General features: G+C 41.9%; 1 protein-coding gene across 6 annotated transcripts in view; it reads left to right on the top strand.

The window, feature by feature from the left end:
* relch (RAB11 binding and LisH domain, coiled-coil and HEAT repeat containing) overlaps positions 1-20,304 on the top strand; it is a 240,500-nt gene that overhangs the window by 133,081 nt on the left and 87,115 nt on the right. For all 6 annotated transcript variants that reach the window (XM_051929028.1, XM_051929027.1, XM_051929026.1 and 3 more), the window contains 3 exons: positions 2,421-2,585; positions 3,561-3,708; positions 17,769-17,925. In XM_051929028.1, the coding sequence (XP_051784988.1) occupies positions 2,421-2,585; positions 3,561-3,708; positions 17,769-17,925 (470 nt within the window). The remainder of the gene's footprint in view (positions 1-2,420; positions 2,586-3,560; positions 3,709-17,768; positions 17,926-20,304) is intronic.

Genomic DNA, 20,304 nt, shown 5'->3' with positions numbered 1-20,304 from the left:
TGGACTGTCATTGAGAAAACTGATAATGAATAGCCATCAGAGATGCAGATTTCGGTAACCAGAACGCCTGAATCAACAGATCTGCCTAATGACAATATTAAAGTGCAAACAAAGCTGCACAGCCACCTACCTTCTGACTACACATCCAAACGAATAAATAAAGTTGGAAATACAAATATGCCATGCCAGCATAGAGCCACAGCAGTTTAACCTATTATACTGTTGTTATGCTACATAGTGATGCAATAGTTCAAATGACAGAAATATACAGTAACAAATGGAAGCACTTATCAAACATGTATAGCTGCAGTGGTCTGTGTGTGTGTGCATCTATCTCCTCTGTCATTACAACATATAAATTAATCATTAAGCTTCAGTTACCTTGTGCTACTGATCTCCTGATTGGATAACAGCTGTTTTAGCTTTTTATTTCCTTTCAGCATTAAATGTTTCATTCATTTTTTTTTTATTTTTTTTTTGCCATCTACCCGAACCTTAACATTTTAGTTTAGTGCATAGACTAAAGGAATTAGGGGTGGATGTTTTTGGAAGAAACCCTCTAAGTGTAGCCTTTGCAGTGCCAAATTTCACCACTATTCACTACATATTTTTAGCTGGTTGTCGCCAAACATGTATTCTTGTTTGAGGATCATGTCTGCCCACCACAAGATCACAGCTAGTCACACCATTAGTTTGAATACATATTTACAGTTCATCCTTTCACAGATGTAGTTGCTATTATTTATTAACCTCACATTTACAGTATCATTGTAACTGGGAGCAACAAGTACCATGTACAGCCAGTGACAGTGCATCTCTCACTTTTAACACCTTTGAAACAGGCATTCTTCGCACACACAGCATACATTTGTATGTTACAATAAGGTCTGTTTAGGGGACCATTACTCTTTACTGTTCGCCACCCTTACTCTGAGTGCCACCTTCACGAGGTATTGGACTGGTTTAGAAGTGTTACACTTCGTAACACTAACTGTTCCCAGCTAATTTTAAGCACAATTTACTCATGCTTGTCTCCAGATGTATGGACCGCTAGGAAGACTGGAAAGTATCATATTACTATTTAACGCCCAAGTGTAAATACAAAAGATGTATAAAAAACAAGAGGAAAGATACAGATAAAGGAAAACAAAAATTAGCTTGTTGAAAGTGGAATGTCTATTTGCATGCATTCAAGCACCAATTACTTGCCTTTTTATTTTAAAACTACAGTTTGAAGTTTAAAAGTTACCTTTAGATTGATTATTTTTTTAAATAAAGTCAAGTTTCCTTGTGCCATGGTCTCCAGTTTGAAAACCTTTGGCTTAGATAGCGACAGGTGTCGATTAACACTATTATGGATAAATAACACATTATACCTTTTGAAAAATGAATTGCTTGCATTAACGCATTCATTTTGACAGCCCTATAATTTTTTTTTTCTTCAAGAAATTTCTCAGAAATTCATCTGCACTATGACAGCCTACTCCCAACGACAAGAATATAGTCTAATCACCAGCGTCTGTCCAGTAGAGTTAAACTTTAGTCCCGAACCACAAAAAATTGAGTCGGATCCCACAGGATTTCTGTCAGGATACAGACCTTTACTTTAAATCATGGTGGTGGCCGTATCATTCTGTTGGAAATCTTGTGAGGGTGGATTTTAAAATATATGTTGCAAAATACAGGGAAATACTAAAGGAAAACATAATGTGGTTTATAAGAAACCTGCACCTTGGGAGAAGATTAGTCTTCCAAAAAGACAAAAACCCCAAACACAAAGCCCAAGTTACGCAAGCATGGCTTAACAACAACAATGTTACTGTCCTTTAAGTGGCCAAGTAAGAGTCTGAAACTCAGTCCAGTTGATTTGATTCACTCATGATCCTCATGCACCCTGACAAAACTTTCAGCAGTTTTGCAAAGAAGAATGAGAAAACAAATGTGTGTCCAGATGTGCAAAGCTGATGAGAGACCTATCCCCACAGGCTCAAGATGGAATTGCTGCACAAAGTTTATCTACCAAATAGTGGCTTCAGTTCTTATACAATCAATTATTTTGTGTTTCATATTTGTAATTAGTGTCCTGCGGTGGGTTGGCACCCTGCCTGGGATTGGTTCCTGCCTTGTGCCCTGTGTTGGCTGGGATTGGCTCCAGCAGACCCCTGTGACCCTGTGTTCGGATTCAGCGGGTTGGAAAATGGATGGATGGATATTTGTAATTAATTTAGACCATTTTGCAGAGATCTCCCATGATTAAATGTTGCTTATGAGAAAATGTTCAAGGGGATACATACTTTTTATAGGCACTGTATATTCTCAAATGTGATCTAGGAACAGTGTGTTGTGCCCTGAATACATTAATTTTGTTCAGTCAAAATATGTTTATGTACTAATTGTCACCTCTTAATCTGTTTTACCAGGGGTTTGAGCTCATGATTTTAGCACTGGGAGATCCATCTGAAAGAGTTATAAGTGCCGTGCACCAGGTCTTTATTCCTGCATTTGCAGCTTGGTCTACAGAGCTGAACAATTTGCAGTCTCACCTCATTCCCACTCTGCTTGAGAGGATTGAGAAGCTGCTCAGGGTATGTTCCATTTATATGGCCTGCTTTACAGAAAAGTGCTTTGGAGCTTTTATTCTCAATTAGAAGAAAGACAAAACACTTATTGAGGGCTTGTTTTGACATACCTTTAATGATTATATATTTGAAAGGTTCTGTATTCCCTGTGCTGGGTAAACTTTGTTTTAATTGTAGACATGTGTAAGATTGCACTACTCTGGTTCTTCAGAATAATTTGGCAAGAGTAATTCTAAAAGAAGCAGAATGCTCTCAATATGAGTCAACTTCAGTAGCCAAGTGAGATAATTAGGCCATCCAGTAAAAAAACAAAAAAAAAAAATCAATCTTAATAGGAGCTAGATGGTGCTCTTGGAAGGAAGGCATCACCTTCAGCAATACTGGTAATTAATTAAAACAATGAACAACACCCCCCACATTAGCCGATCCTTTTAATTGATAATTGGTGCCAAGTTCTGTCCATTGGTGTAACTCATCCTTAAGTTATGGTCCATCAGTCAAAACTTGGTGTCCAGCTTGTGCCTCCATGAGATGTCCATGCAATATTACATGGTCTGATGTAAGCTACAAAATCTGCATTCCAAGGAGGTGCCCTGTCATAGTGACAAAGACTTTTTAGCTGGTATTAAGAGTGTCTGGCCCTAGAGTTTAAGACAGGACTTGCATTCTAGCCATATCAAAAATGAATCATGTCAGTCTGTCTTACAATATATTACTACCAGAACCATTAAAAATCCTTGCAGATGGCAGTGATTGATGACTATTTACATATATTTATAGTGACAAAATCCAGTGATAATTTTGGTGGTATTCTCCTTCCCATTAAAGTGATCAGTAGGCTTGCTTATCCGAGAGCAATGTTTTGAAAGAAGGATAAGTAACAGATTCAGTCTTAAGATGTTTTTGATGGCCATTCTATTATTATTATTACCCTGATTTTAGGAATAAAAAGTATATTTGATTTTATCTTTTTCATTCTAGGATGGTGAACATGGACTCGATGAACACAAGCTTCACATGTACCTTTCAGCTCTACAGTCACTTACCCCACCTCTGTTTGCAGTAGTATTGCAGAATGCTCCCTTCACAAGTAAAGCCAAACTCCATGGTGAAGTGCCACTTATTGAAGGTACGGTTATTTAATGTGCAGGAGTTGGTCGTAGCTCCAAAGTCTTACGGTGACCTGTTACAAGTCAACAGTGTTCATCTCACAGAAACACAAATATATTCTTGTTCTCTCATTGAAGTGAAAACATTCATAAGTGACCCAAAAAACAAAGTTTAAATGATTTGTTAACCAAAACATTTCAGATGTACAGATGTTTGCTGAAACTCAACAAATAATCTGTAGTTCATTCTATCTTTTATTGCACCTGTGATACTTGGTAACCTAATCAAGAAAATATTTATACAGGAATTCATTCATTCATTCTTTTGCAGTGCCTGCTTGTGAGGAACTTGGGCCTGTCCTGACAGAATTAAGTTGAAGGCAGAACTCAACTTTGGACAGGTCACCAGCTTGTTGCAGAGTGCATTCACCTGCACACTCGCAATCACTCACGGAGGATCAGTTTAATGTTGTAAATCAACCTCAATTGCATACCTTTGGAATGTGAGAGGAATCCCATGTTCTCAGACAAAACAATACAGATACAAGGAGATTGCACAAACTCCACACAGTAAAAACAGTGGAATTTAAAGCTCATATTCTGGATGTATGAGTTGGCAATGCTGCTGCACTTTGCCAATCTACACAAGAATCCATAATCTATTAAAAAATGCTCTTAAAAGAGGGTCTGTTTGCAATATGTCTAAAGTACTATAACTGGCACAGAGGCAGATTGAATTGTGTTCTGCAGCTTGTTCAGAGGTCTTAAGCACCCGAGTTTGTATTTGTCATGAAGAACACAAAAATAATAAATGAAACATCCTGTGAACTGAAGCAAAATTAAAGGTACAGTGGAACCTCAGGTCACTAGTGTAATTCGTTCCAAAACTCTGGTCGCAACCCGATCTGGTCGTGACCCGAAGCAATTTCCTCCCATAGGATTGTATGTAAATGCAATTAATCCGTTCTGGACCGTACGAGCTGAATGTAAATATATTTTTTTTTAAAGATTTTTAAGCACAAAAATAGTTGATTATACCATAGAATGCACAGTGTAATAGTAAACTAAATGTAACAGAGAAAACTAACATTGCAAGAGTTCACGCTAATAGCCTTAAGAAATGATCACTGTAAACACTTTTTTTTAATGAGTTTTAAGCACAGGGACACAAAAGGAACATTTGAACAAATCCGAAGTTTATTAAAAACCAACCATAAACAACCAAGAAAGTAACATTGCAGGAGTTCACGCTAATAGCCTTACGAACCGATTGCTGTAAACACTTTTTTTTAATGAGTTTTAAGCACAGGGAAAAAAAAGGAACATTTGAAAAATCTGTAATTTATACAAAAACTAACCATAAACAACCAAGAAAACTAACCTTGCATGAGTCGAGTTCTGACATGAAGGAAGTGAGGAGGAACTGGGTGGAGAGGAGATTACAGTTTTGAGGTTAAGTCCCTCTGCGCAATGCACGTCTGACTGAGAACAATGTACTATACAGGTACAGGGAGAGACTGAACACATGCATAAATCACCGGCGTGTACAAACCGGAAGGGAAACGAAATAGAGCACAAAGAGTTCACAGCGAATGCACAGGGAGAGACTAAACACGTGCGGAAATCATCGACGCGTACGAACTGGAAGGGAAACTGGCTTGTTCGTCACCCGAGTGTGTGCTCATGAACAGATGCAAAATTTTGGCGAACTTTTTGGTCGTAACCCGATTTGTATGTGTTCCGAGACGTTCGTGACCAGAGTTTCCACTGTAGTATGATTTCTTTATATTGTTTGAAAGTGGCTCATATAGAAACATTAGAATCATTACTATGCAATTTGTTTCTGGTAAGAATGAATATGTTATGTTCTTCTTTATAGCTTAATAAAGGGTTAGAAGCCAGTGGAATGTAATTAGCACTATTTCCAAATATACTAATTTTGTGGTTGTTTAGTTTTTAACTCTTACTTTTTCAAACTATCTGTATTTTTATCAAAGCTGAAAACCCACCTTTTAATCCCAGAATAACAGTTTTTGAAAGAAAAAATTAACTAACTTAAATGGAGTATACTATAATTTACCGTGCTGCTGCATCTCATTTTTTACTTTAATATCTCCGATTCCACAGTTCACTGTGCTGTTTTTTTTAATGTTGGGTCCTTTCTGACCCATCTTAGTATTTGTGTACTCCGTTCTTATTTGGAGTATATTTGTTTATTGTTTCTACTTGTATGTTTATTTTCTATTTGTATTCCTGCATACATTCTCAAACACAGTTAATTCAATTCAGTGCTGCAGAGTCCTCCTGATAACCTATGCTATTAACCTAACAAAACAATTTTCTGTTACATAGCTCTAGGAATATGGGCATAATATGTAGACCCAGTTGCTTGCACTGAGTGCAAAGGAAAAAAATAAAATTTAGTCTATAAGTTATTAAACAGTAAAACATTAACATTTAAGAAGTAAAGATACATTGAGCACTACTGGAGTGGTTTCGGGTAAACTACATTTAACACAACAGGTAAGTACTAGATTCCTTGTGGAAGGCGCTACACGACCGCTGTGGTATAGAAATTACATTTTCTATGTGATCGTCCAAATTTCTGCCTTGCAACCTTGCACTACATGCCTGTGATTTACTTCTTAAAATAATTAATCACAAAAGCAACCTTGAATGTTGTGGGGCTTTGGTGACACGAACTTACCTTAAAGGACAGTAAGTAGTTGTGCAGGGCAATTTACAAACAGTGTCCTGCTTCGATGGCGCCGATTACACTCATTCACAAAAATTTCCACTCTCCCAGGAGCCGACAGGGGACTTGAAGTGTCACAAACAGTGCGAGAAGAGAGGATGCTGCCTGAAACTGCGAAGCTCTCGACTCAGCGGAGCAGACCGACATTCCGCGCCTCCCAGTGTCCACTTTGTTCTCACGACCCCTCGCTGCTGAAGGTGGTCTCGTCTTCACATTGTTTACAGCTTGATGCAGTTAAAAAGTAGAAAGACGCTACTATCAAGTACTGTCAACTAAAAAAAAGTTACAATGTGGCAGTTTCCACGACAGTCACATGGACGAATAAATAAAACTTCTGTCAGAACGCGCCTGGTGGCAGACGGCTCAGCACTGTAGTCCAGACAGGAGGGCTGGGAGAGGGTGACGCGGGGCGCACTTCTATAGGATAGATCGGCGTGTTTGTGTTTACTTCCTTTCAATATCAGTAAAATAACTCTCACACAAATAATAACAATTCGTAAAGACGATATAAAAATGGCGTCCACAAACGAAGTGATTAGTTTCTGAATTATAATATGTTCTGTGGTCATAGGTAATTTCCATATCGTGTGGTCATACGTAATTTCCATATCGCGTGGTCATACGTAATTTCTGTTTCAAATGCAAAAAAGAATTTTATATATATATATATAGATAGATATTGTGGTCTTACTTGCACTGTAAATTACTTTGTAATTATAAAAACAGTTAAAAAGTGTTACAGTATATACACTGTCTGTGAAGTTGGATGTTCCTCAAAGCAGTGCACAAGTTCTAGAAAACCAGCACTAGAGATCATTAAAGCCATTGCTGCAAATAATTAGGTCTACGTATTTTTTGAATTTGTAACCATCACAATCGGGTGTGCTTTAGGCAAGCCCTAAAGTGATGATAGCCAAAGGTATTTTATTTTCGTAAAGCAGTAGGCTAAAATATCCGCTTATTGTTAGGTAGTGGAGCATGGCAAAAGAATTAAGTTGATAAGCACAAATAATAAAAGGGGTTTCTTTTGCTAGTTATAAAGTACAGTGTTTATTATTGACTTTTTTCTGTGCTTTTTGAAAAATTCTTTTACAATAAATATCCCCTTTTGTTTATCTGTTTGTCATTAATTGGGGCCAAGCAGTGCACATTCTTATCATTGGCAGAAAGCTCTTACAAAAGCAATTTCTCTTTTTAAGCAGTATTTTGGTTAATTGAGACTAATAAAATAATGGTGCTGGTGAGTATATTAAATACTAGGTTCCTGTCAGTGAAACACTGCATAGCCTTAGTTCGTGTGTCATCTGCTTCTCGTTTTAATCATTGTAAGTGATATTTTACTTCATTTTTCCATTGTGTCATTTTATTCACTACCATACATCTCATGTGGTGGTGTGTCACATCCACTGCAGCCAGTCAGGAAATCCTCTTGAAGTTAATTTTGTTAATATTAACATGTACCAGACAGCTGTGGGTTTTGACAGGAAAGAAGATAAGCATTAGTCGTTTCTGCTGCACTCTTTAGTGGGAAGTGAATCTGAGTAGTGATGGAATATTTAAAATTATAAATGTGTGATATGTTTAATTCCAGAAAAGCATTAGACTATTCTATAAGCATTTTCAATGAACATTGACTGAAAATAGCTTTAATTTTTAATGTTTTATTATAAGTCCTGGGTATGACGTTCAACTGCATCCACCCTGCAAATGGTCCTCCAACTTGCAGGGAAAACTTGGGGGTTGGTGGCAGGATTGGCACTCCAGCCACCATTAAAACTTTAAGCAGTTCTGAAACGACAGACAGGACTCTTTTCTGCTGTCTGCGGGAGTAGCTCTGCTGTAGCCACCCATAGGAATGCTGCTTGAATTATGAAGTGGACGGGGGAAAGCTCTCTTTACTGGAAGAGTCCAAACCAATGGAGAGCCAATGGGGTCAGGCCTGTTGGGGATCAGAACTGGTGTGGTGCTGAGGTGTCGCCCACTGCATGGAATGTCTTGTCTCTCTGGCATGATGATAATTTTCCTCTGCTGTTGGAGGAGCTTTGTAAACTCCTCTATGAAGTGCGCAGACCTGGGACTGGCCAGATCTCTGTAGGGTGGGTCCACCTTTTATTGGTCTGGTCATTCTGATGGCTGTCATACTCTGGGAGTAACTGTTGGCGGATAGTCTCATTCTGATGGTGTCCTATGTCACTCCTTTCAACGAACGTGTTATGAGACTCCGATTAAGGCCCTCCAACAGCAGTGAGTGATGTCTTGATAAGGGAGACATTTTATTTGCAGCTTTACTCAGTGGTTGATGGGTCTCTGCGAGGTTACACTCCTCTTGTTATGTGTAATTTCATTGTGACTACTAGCACTGACAGGGCTGGCTATAAGGATTGTGTCTGTCCCCATGGGTCTGGTGAATGTGGCTCCATATTCCTTGACTTTGCAAAAGGTCAGAGGCTGCTGATTGCTGGATCCTGGTTCCAGTACCCTGAGCCGCATTGTTGGACTTGGTACTCCAATATTGCTGGTGTTGTGAAGGAGATCAATCACATTCTCATGGGCAGATGCTGGAGGGTCTACAGAAGTGCCCAGTTTGTGAATTCTGACCACAAACTCGTTGTTGCTACTCTGAAGATCCATCTTAGGTCCAATAGTCTACCACATACTAGGAGAATGAGGCTGAACCTGGCCAAACTCCAAGATCAGGGTGTTTCTAACTAGTTTGCCCGCAGTTTGTATGAGGAACTTACAGACTTGGGTGTGATCCTAATGTGATGTGAGAGACCCTCCATGACGAAACCCTGAAGGTTGCTAAGGGTTGTGTTGGTGTTTCCAGTGTTCCCAGAAGGAGATGTTTCATTTTGCAGGGCACCCTGGATATCGTCGGGAGGAGTTGCAGTGCACTACTTGATGGCAACTCCGGTTTGTACAAGGAAATGAGAAGGACGGCTGTGAGGGCTCTGAGGGCAGATAAAGAGGTGTTTGTTAGAGGAATCTGTGAACAAGTGACACACCATCTATTGTCTAGTGACCCACATCCTGCTTACAGAGGAATCAAAGCATTATGCACATCTGAATCTGTTCCTCTGAGAATTGGAATCGGGGGTGAGTGATGGAACAGGACTTACAGATGACACGGCAATTGTGAAATGTTGGACTGGCTACTTTGAGCAGCTGTTTAAAGCTGATCCTCTAGCTAGGACATTGGACATCTCTGGGTCCGCAGTTCTTGAGACTGATCCTCCGATTAGCTGTGAATCACCCAGTCTCACTGAGATTGCACAGGTGCAGAACCAGCTGAGGATAGGGATTAACTTCTCCAGAACAGTGGTAAGGCTGTTGTCCTTGCATTGCAAGCAATTTCTGCTTCCATTTGGGAGACGGGCATCATCCCATCTGACTGGAAAATGGAATTTGTTGTCCCTATCTGAAAAGGGAACGGTGATCACTTGGATTGTGGCAGTTACAGGGGGAAAACACAGCTGTCCGAGGCCTTGTTGTGGCAGAAGGGCTTGCGTGGTCTAGTGATCCTCGGAGCTGTGTTGTCGGGAGCTACATGCTTCTGGTAGGGCTTCCCAAGGCAAACAGGTCTGAGGTGAAGATCCAGACTAAATCGACCCTGAGACCCCATATGGACTTAAAACAAGGATCGGCGTTTCCCTTGCCCGGGAAAGGGTACCCAGGGCCCCATCCTGGAGCCAGGCCCGGGGGAGGGGCTCGCTGGTGAGCGCCTGGTGGCTGGACCTTCGACTACGGGGCCCAGCCGGGCTCAGCCCAAAGGAGCAACGTGGTTCCGCTCTCTAGTGGGCCCACCACCTGCAAGAGAGGCCATAGGGGTCAGGTGCAATGTGATATGGGTGGTAGCCGAAGGCGGGAACTCTGGTGTTCTGACCCTCGGTTGCCAAAACTGGCTTTTGGGACATGGAATGTTACCTCTCTGGCGGGGAAGGAGCCTGAACTGGTGCGAGAGGTTGAGAGGTACCGGCTAGATATAGTATGTCTCACCTCTACGCATGGTCTGGGCTCTGGAACCATTCCTCTTGAGAGAGGCTGGACTTTGTTCCACTCTGGAGTTGCTGTGGGTGAGAGGTGTCGGGCAGGGGTGGGCTTGCTTATGGCCCCCCGGCTCGAGGCCTGTACGTTGGGGTTCTCCACGTTGGACAAGAGGGTTGTTTCCCTATGCCTTCGAGTTGGGGGAAGGACTCTGACTGTTGTTTGCGCTTATGCGCCGAACAGCATTTCAGAGTACTGAGCCTTCTTGGAGTCCCTGGAAGAGGCGCTGCGAGGTGCAGCTCCTGGGGACTGTATCGTCCTGCTGGGAGACTTAAACGCTCACGTTGGCAACGACAGTGAAACCTGGAGAGGCGTGATTGGGAGGAACGGCCTCCCTGATCTAAACTTGAGTGGTGTTCAGTTGTTGGACTTCTGTGCTGGTCATGGATTGTCCATAACGAACACCATGTTCGAGCATAAGGGTGTCCATAAGTGCACTTGGCGCCAGGATGCCCAAGGTCACAGCTCGATGATCGACTTTGTAATCGTGTCATCAGATCTGCGATCTTATGCCTTGGACACTCGGGTGAAGAGACCTCATTCCGAGGGAGGTGAAGGACATTGAGTCTGAATGGGCCATGTTCCGAGCCTCCATTGTCGAAGCAGCAGAACGGAGCTGTGGCCACAAGGTTGTCGGTGCCTCTTGTGGTGGCAATCCACGAACCCGGTGATGGACACCTAAGGTTCGAGAAGCTGTCAAGCTGAAGAAAGAGTCCTATCGGGTCTGGTTGACCAGTGGGACTCCAGAGGCAGCTGAGGGGTACTGGTGGGCCAAGCGTGTGGCGGCATCGGCTGTTGCAGAGGCAAAAACTCGGGCATGGAAGGAGTTTGAGGAAGCCATGGAAAACGACTTTCGGTCGGCACCAAGAAGGTTCTGGCAAACCGTCAGGCGCCTCAGGAGTGGAAAGCGGTGCTCCATCAACACTGTGTACAGTGGAGATGGGTCCTGCTGACTTCAACTGTAGACGTTATTGATCGGTGGAAGGAATACTTCGAGGATCTTCTCAATACCACCAGCATGTCTTCCTTAGAGGATGCAGAGCTGGAGGACTCCGGTGGGGGGTGGGGGCCGTCCATAACAGGGGCTGAGGTCGCCGAGGTAGTTAAAAAGCTCCGAGGTGGCAGGGCCACTGGAGTGGACGAGGTTCACCCTGGGTTCCTCAAGGCTCTGGATGTTGTGGGGTTGTCCTGGTTGACACGTCTCTGCAACATCGCATGGACATCGGGGGCAGTGCCTCTGGATTGACAAACTGGGGTGGTGGTTCCCCTTTTTAAGAAGGGTGACCGGAAGATGTGATCCAACTATAGGGGGATCACACTCCTCAGCCTCCCCGGTAAGGTCTGTTCAGGGGTGCTGGAGAAGAGAGTTCGAACGATGGTCGAATCTCGGATTCAAGAGGAACAATCCGGATTCCGTCCCGGCCGTGGAACACTGGACCAACTCTACACCCTGGCCAGGATCCTGGAGGGGGTATGGGAGTTTGCCCAACCAGTCCACATGTGTTTTGTGGATTTGGAGAAGGCATTCGACCATGTCCCTCGAAGCATCCTGTGGGGTGTGCTCCAAGAGTACGGGGTACAAGGCTCGTTGTTACAAGCCATCCAGTCAGTCCCTGTACAGGAGGAGCAGGAGCTTGGTCCGCATTGCTGGTAATAAGTCGGACTCGTTTCCTGTTGAGGTTGCACTCCGCCAGGGCTGCCCTTTGTCACCGATTCTGTTCATAAGTTATATGGACAGAATTTCTAGGCGCAGCCAAGGAGGGGGAGGGGGTCTTGTTCGGTGACCTCAGAATCTCGTCTCTGCTATTTGCGGACGACATGGTTCTGTTGGCTTCATCGGACAGTGACCTCCAGCTCTCACTGGAGCGGTTCGTGGCCGAGTGCGAAGCAGCGGGGATGTGAGTCAGCACCTCTAAATCCGAGGCCATGGTTCTCAGCCGGAAAAGGTGGAATACTCTCTCCGGGTTGGGAGCACAGTACTGCCTCAAGTGGAGGAGTTCAAGTATCTCGGGGTCTTGTTCATGAGTGAGGGAAGAATGGAGCGGGAGGTTGACAGATGGATCGGTGCGGCATCCGCAGTAATGCGGGCTCTGCAATGGTCCGTCGTGGTGAAGAGAGAGCTGAGCCCAAAGGCGAGGCTGTCAATTTACCAGTCGATCTACGTTCCTACCCTCACCTTTGGCCACAAACTTTGGGTAGTGACCGAAAGAGCAAGATCGCGGATACAAGCAGCCGAAATGAGTTTTCTCCGCAGGGTGGCTGGACTTTCCCTTAGAGATAGGGTGAGGAGTTCAGTTATCCGGGAGAAACTCGGAGTAGAGTCGTTGCTCCTCTGCATTGAGAGGAGTCAGTTGAGGTGGTTCGGGCATCTGGTTAGGATGCCCCCTGGACACCTCCCTGGGGGGGTGTTCCGGGCATGCCCCACTGGGAGAAGGCCACGGGGCAGACCCAGGACACGCTGGAGGGATTATATCTCCCGGCTGGTCCTGGAACGCCTCGGGGTCCTCCCAGAGGATCTGGAGGAGGTGGCCGGGGAGAGGGAGGTCCGGGCTTCCCTGCTTAGGCTGCTGCCCCCGCGACCTGGCCTCGGAAAAGCGGTGGATAATGGATGGATGGATGAAACACTGCTGTCAGTGCCAGATAAGGTCCTTGACAGGGTCATCCTCAATAGGATCTGTGATCACTTGTTTACCTATCAGTGACTGGAGCAGTCTGGTTTTATACCTAAGAAGTCTACCATTGACCACATCCTGGCACTGAGGGTTCTCGTGGAGCTCAAAAGTGAATATCGTCAGTTTCTTTGCAGCCTTTGTTGATTTTTGTAAAGCGTTTGACTCAGTTGATCAAGCTGCCCTGTGGTACATCCTGAGAATTTACAGGATTTTTTCAAGGCTGCTGAATATCATGGCTGGCCTATACACTGGCACTGTGAGGGCAGTTGAATCTGGGGGTTCATCAGGGGTGTGTTCTTGCTCATACTCTGTACAATGCTTGCATGGATGGTGTTGGGCAGGGTCGTGGGGTCTAGCGGCTGAGGAGCATCTGTGGGTGAAGAAAGATTCATTGATCTTGACTTTGCCGACAATGCTGTAATCTTCTTGGAGTCAATGGAGGCTTTGATCAGGGCTCTCAAGAGACTGAGCAAGGACTCTGAGTGTCTTTGCTTGTGGAGTGTCCTGGGTAAAAATCAAGAACCAGGCCTTTAATGACCTCTTGGGCACAGCCATCAGCATTGTGTCTGTCTGTGTAGAGAGTGTTGACCTCATCAAGAAGTTTACTTACTTTGGCAGCGACATTCATGTCTCTGGTGACTCTTCTTATGAAGTCAGTAGACAGATTGGGAGAGCATGGAGGGGTCATGAGGTTGCTGGAAAGGGGAGTGTGGCACTCCAAATATTTTTTCAAAAGGTCAAAGATCCAAGTCTTTAGAGTCCTGGTGCTTCCTGTTTTGCTATATGGACATGGACACTGTCCAGTGATCTGAGACGAAGACTGGACTCCTTATAGTACTGTGTCTCTTGGTACCACTGGTTTTGTGTCAATTGAACGGTTACTCATGGAGTCCTCAATGAGGCACATTACCTGTATTGTGAGGGAGCGGCAGTTACAGTACTATAGCCTTGTGGCACAATTCCCTGAAGGTGATCCAGCTTGCAGGAGCCTCATTTTTGAGGACCTGAGTGGCTGGACCAGGCCAAGGGGACACCCACGTAACACCTGGCTGCAGCAGATAGATGGTCATTTCCATGGGGTGGGACTGGACCACGTGTCTGCCTGAGGGTTTGCCAACCAGGATCCCAAGCTGTTTCATCGTGTGGTCGGTGTGGCAGCGTGCTGTACCAGTGCATGCTTGCCAACCTCATCTGACTGACCTGTTATATTGTAATATGTGATTATGTGATTTAATTTTTGCTGCCTGGGTAGAGCTGGTTTTCGCTCCTAATCTGAAGAGATGTTTAATAATTCATACTAATATTTATAAGAGTGCACTTCATCAATTGCTACTGTACATATCAAGTACATCTTGAATATCTGTAAAGCAAGAGGTTATAAATATAATCCTTGTCTTGTATAGATTATTGCTTTGGAGAGTCGGAGAAAAAGTACATGAGAAGGCAATATGTTAATTAGACTGTCAACCATATAATTGCTTTTAAATATATTGATAACAGTACAAGTAAACTGATATAAAGAAAACAAAATCAACACATAACACAACTGTGGCTGGACTACCAGCCCATCATACTGTATCACATCAAGACAATTTTGAGTTGCATGTTAATGTAACATGCATTTTTCTGTGTTATGGAAGGAAAGCTGGAGTTCCTGAAGGAAATCCCAGGTAGTAGTGTTTTTCATAGAACATAAAACCAAAAAGAAATTCTTAGGGAACAACAAAGTTAATTTTGATCCCAAGCAGTGTTTCTTCTAGCAACATTGCCACCAAGTAGCTTTAGTGGTATGCTTATTAAAATATATGGAATTAAAACCTTGCCTACATTTTCTTAAACATTTTATTGAAACAGCATGTAAATAATACGTTAAAATTTAAAATTATAGGAAATACAGAAACATAAGCTTCTACTAATGTTCCTATCCCAGATCTTTAAAATTTTACATAAACTTAGGCTTTCTATGCTGTTAAAGAAGTGTGTTATGACATGTGGTTTGTGTGTATAGATAGATAGATAGATAGATAGATAGATAGATAGATAGATAGATAGATAGATAGATAGATAGATAGATAGATAGATAGATAGATAGATATGACAATGAATTCACTTTCACTTTTTTTTAGCTTCATTAAAAGTTTACCAGGGTATCCAGAAAAAATAGTCAACACTAAAAATATTACCTAGATGCAATTTGAAGCACAAGCTTTTTGGTGGCCAATCAAATGAGCAATTCACAGTGTTTTCAGCAAAGAGGTGGATGCCTGATGACACTTATAAAGATTATGTGCCATTTGTAGAAATGCTGTTAATGAAGTTTGGAGAGGTGTGTGTGAGTGTACCCTGGGATGTGCCCAGTGCTGCTGTTTTAGGCATTGACTCCCCACAATCCATGAGTGGATGACTTTGAAAATAATTGAAAGGATGTCTGATAATGAAAGAACTGATTAATTAATATAGAATAGTATTTTGAAACACAGCTTAATATGCTTTATTGTAGGAATAAAGTAACATTCCAGACTGGAAGATGATAGTAAAATATTTATCTGTAAAGAGAGAGACGTTCAATGATATGAGATTTAATTATATGCAAGAGATAAGGTTGTAGTTTGTTGGGGTATGGAGAGTTTTAAAAAAGGTGCGATTCCAAAAAAGGATAACTTGAGAGTAGTATCTTGTTTGAAAACGTTTTGTCATCTGTTTGCACAGGCATTTTGACATAGTACTGTAGGCACCTTTTTCCTTTGTTGGTAGAAGCATAGAGGAAATTAGGATATTTTCCTTATGTCAAAGAATAAAAAAAATTCAAGTAAGTGATAGTTTACGGTTCAAGGAGATGCTTAGTCCATCCATCCATTTTCCAACCCGCTGAATCCAAACACAGGGTCACGGGGGTCTGCTGGAGCCAATCCCAGCCAACACAGGGCACAAGGCAGGAACCAATCCCGGGCAGGGTGCCAACCCACCGCAGGACACACACAAACACACCCACACACCAAGCACACACTAGGGCCAATTGAGAATCGCCAATCCACCTAACCTGCATGTTTTTGGACTGTGGGAGGAAACCGGAGCGCCCGGAGGAAACCCACGCAGACACGGGGAGAACATGCAAACTCCACGCAGGGAGGACCTGGGAAGCGAACCCGGGTCCCCAGGTCTCCCAACTGCGAGGCAGCAGCGCTACCCACTGCGCCACCGTGCCGCCCGAGATGCTTAGTATTGTATATATATATATATTTATATATATATATGTATATGTATATATATATATATGTATATGTATATGTATATATATATATATGTATATGTATATATATATATATGTATATGTATATATATGTATATGTATATATATGTATATGTATATATATGTATATATATATATATATATATATATATATATACATTCAGTAATCCCTCCTCCATCGCGGGGGTTGCGTTCCAGACCCCCCGGCAAAAGGTGAAAATCCGCGAAGTAGAAACCATATGTTTAATATGGTTATTTTTATATTGTAATGCTTGGGTCACAGATTTGCACAGAAATACAGGAGGTTGTAGAGAGACAGGAACGTTATTCAAACACTGCAAACAAACATTTGTCTCTTTTTCAAAAGTTTAAAAGACAGAGATGACAGTTCCGTCTCACAATTAAAAGAATGCAAACATATCTTCCTTTTCAAAGGAGTGCGCGTCAGAGAGAGAGAAAAAAGCAAACAGTCAAAAATCAATAGGGCTCTTTGGCTTTTAAGTATGCGAAGCACCGCCGGACAAAGTAGCTGCAAGGAAGGGAGCAAGCATTTTTCAGCATTTTTTAGAGGAGCGTCCGTATCCTCTAGGCTAGTATGCTAACAGCCCCTCTGCTCACACCCCCTCCGTCAGAACGAGAGAGAGAGAAAGCAAACAATCAAAAATCAATACGTGCTGTTTGATCTTTCAAGTATGCGAAGCACCATGCAGGAAGCATATCGCTTGCAAAGCAGCCACATGTAAGCCCAGCAAAGAAGAGAGCAATGTGAAGGTAATCTTTCAGCGTTTTTTGAGGAGCGGCCGTGTCCTCTAGGGGTGCGAACAGCCCCCGTGCTCACAAAATATTTGAGGTGTTTTATTTAATACATAATACGCGCTGTGGTTGGGTAGCTTCTCAGCCATCTGCCAATAGCGTCCCTTGTATGAAATCAACTGTACAAACCAACTGAGGAAGCATGTAGCAGAAATTAAAAGACCCATTGTCCGCAGAAATCCGCGAACCAGCAAAAAATCCGTGATATATATTTAAACATGCTTACATATAAAACCCGCGATAGAGTGAAGCCGCGAAAGTCGAAGCGCGATATAGCGAGGGATTACTGTGTATGTATGTGTGTATATATATATATATATATATATATATATATATATATATATATAGTAGGGGGCCAGAAGCTCACAATATGATGAATAATTAGAAATGTCCAGATTAACTAGGACCCAGTAAAAACTTGTAATTAGAATGGCTGATCTGATATCTAACGTGACAGTTTTTGGTTTCATCATTTTATTGTGAATAACTCTGATTCATTTTTTTTTTTAAAGCCCATGTAAAAATGCTGTATATATTTCTTTTCAGTGACCAGGTTTCCAAGACCTGCTTCACCTCTGCAAGATGTAGCTGTGATTATTGGAAGCCGTGAGCAGTTAGCAGTGCTTCTTCAACTCTATGATTATCAGTTGGAGCATGAAGGAACCACAGGCTGGGAGAGCCTCCTATGGGTTGTCAACCAGTTGTGAGTAGAGTATATCTCCAAAACAATACATCCTGCTTTTTTATGAAAAGGCCTTTTAACTGGAACGTAACATTTTTAAACAGGCGTAATCCAATTCAAGCTCATGGGGGGCCAGAGGCTTTCGTACCACCACACTGAGTGCAAGGTGGGAAACAACCCGAAACAAGGTGACAGTGTGCAGAAGGATACACACATACTCCCTCCCATGCTTACTCACTTTAGGGTCAATTTTGAAATTGCACTTACATCTTTTAGGGTTGTATAAGAAAATTGGACTGACTATTAAAATGCAGTGTATTAAATAAAAAATGTTAAGTCAGTTTTAATTCAGTTTAAGTAAAAGTGTTTATAAACCCATCGTTTTTGTTTGCTCTTTATTTTTTATTTCTCCAGATCTGAAAGTCTAAATGCATAAATTAAACAACAACCAAACTGTGTCGTTTTAAACTCTTTTTTTCTTTACTGAGCCTTAGTTTATAACTATTTTGGGGTGGCTGATATAAGGAAAATTATTATATTTACAAAAGTTTTGACAGTAATGGTATATATCATGATATAAACCTAAAAATGTATAAAATGAAGTTCTTCTGACTTAATTTATATCAAAACACTTACTGGAGTCTCTTATTAAACCCGGGTTTATACTTCACACAACGTGTGTGCCTGCGGACGCTACCACTATGCAAAAAGTGTACTGTTTATACTTGCATGTGTACATTGCGTAAATCTGGAGGATTCCACCGGGTGGCAGTGCGAGATATCATCACGGTGAGTAAGCAACGTTCGGCTTCGCTGCATTGTGAATTGGCTGAAACATCCTTTAAATTCCCAGGACACCTTGCCACAATATCTCTGAAAAGGATGGATGTTTAATGATTACATCCATCAATTGAGGGACGCGCCCAGTCCAGCAAGAATCAGGCACAAGGCAGAAAAGAACCCTGGACGGGGCATCAGCTCATTGCAAGGCAAATACAAGCAGGCCCATACGCTAGCATCATTTTAGCATCACCAAATCCCCAAACATGCATGTCCTTGGAAGGAAACTGGGGCACACTGTGGAAACCCACCAGGAAAACATAGCGTAGCGCTACTGTTCTGCCCCCACATGTGTAATTATTAACATTATTCATTATTTAAATAAAGTTAACAATTTATCTGTAAAATGTAACATAAATGCTTTAACACATTTCATCATGAAAGTGATATCACATATAAGTCTAAGAATTCCAAATGTGCAGAAAGCTGGAATATCATAAATTTAATTAGTTTTTTGTGACAATTGCTGCCTGTCACTGCTGTCAGCACAGAAGGAAGCCCTGGAAGCACATAGTGATTAGCAACTGGGTCAGTTTTAAGATGATTTTTACAACAGTATACTTAAATTACAAAATAAACTACGAGGTTAAAGTGGAAATTTCGCAAATAATCATGATTTCTACTTTAATCACAAAATAGACCTTTTCACTCTGTCCTTCATTTTTTTTCTCTGTGTCTCAAATACACTTCCGTACACTCTGATGCTGTTGTGAAAGTGCAAAAAAAAATGGTGTGTGAGACTTTTAAAATGTATTGCATCATTACTTTGGGGAATTTGCAGCGCTTGAAAAGAAAAGCACCATGAATGCATTTGTATGTCGGCATTTTGCTTCACCACATTAAACCATTCATCAAACATTGAAGCATGCACATTGATCATGTAGTATCTGCAAAGAAGCTTGCTGTCACATGCTCATAGAAAACAGAGATTCTGACGTCACATTTCAACTTGAACACACTGCACCCCCAACCCGATTTTTTGCTGGTGCTGCAACTGCCGCACATGTTGTGTTAATTTCTGAGGACGTGCTCAGAAGACACGTCAAATAAACACGTGGCAGCCATGATGCGTGCATGTACGCATTCTGAACGTGAAGTATAAACTGGCCCTTAAACTTCACATTAATCAAGATCTACTTATTATTATATTTGTACAGCAATTATACAAATAAGAGACTTTGTCAAGTAATGAATACTGTTTTAGAATTAATCTTGTACTTCAGTAGTTCAAAAATTTCTTAAGTAAAAAGTCCACAATGTGTCATCTTTTGTGTAATGTTTTCACACAAATTAGAATACAAAGTATAAAGCCAGCATCAAAAATGTGGCAATGCCTAAGAGCAGCAAAGCTATCATTACACGAAGTACACAGGCAGCACTAGTTTGATGTGGAAACAAAAAAAAAAATTGTGTACAGAGCTACAGCACGGAAGAGCACAGCACACATCAAATTAATGCTGGCAGTGTAGTGTCAGTTTTGATGTGTTTGAAAACATAACAAAAAAGGTCTTATTCAAAAGCAAAATCTGACATTCAGTTTTAAAAGAATGGTTGTTTGTT

Source organism: Erpetoichthys calabaricus, chromosome 6 (assembly GCF_900747795.2).
Source record: "Erpetoichthys calabaricus chromosome 6, fErpCal1.3, whole genome shotgun sequence".
Classification (NCBI taxonomy): domain Eukaryota; kingdom Metazoa; phylum Chordata; class Cladistia; order Polypteriformes; family Polypteridae; genus Erpetoichthys; species Erpetoichthys calabaricus.
The sequence above is the reverse complement of the archived record's forward strand: the minus strand, read 5'-3'. Positions and strand labels throughout refer to the sequence as shown.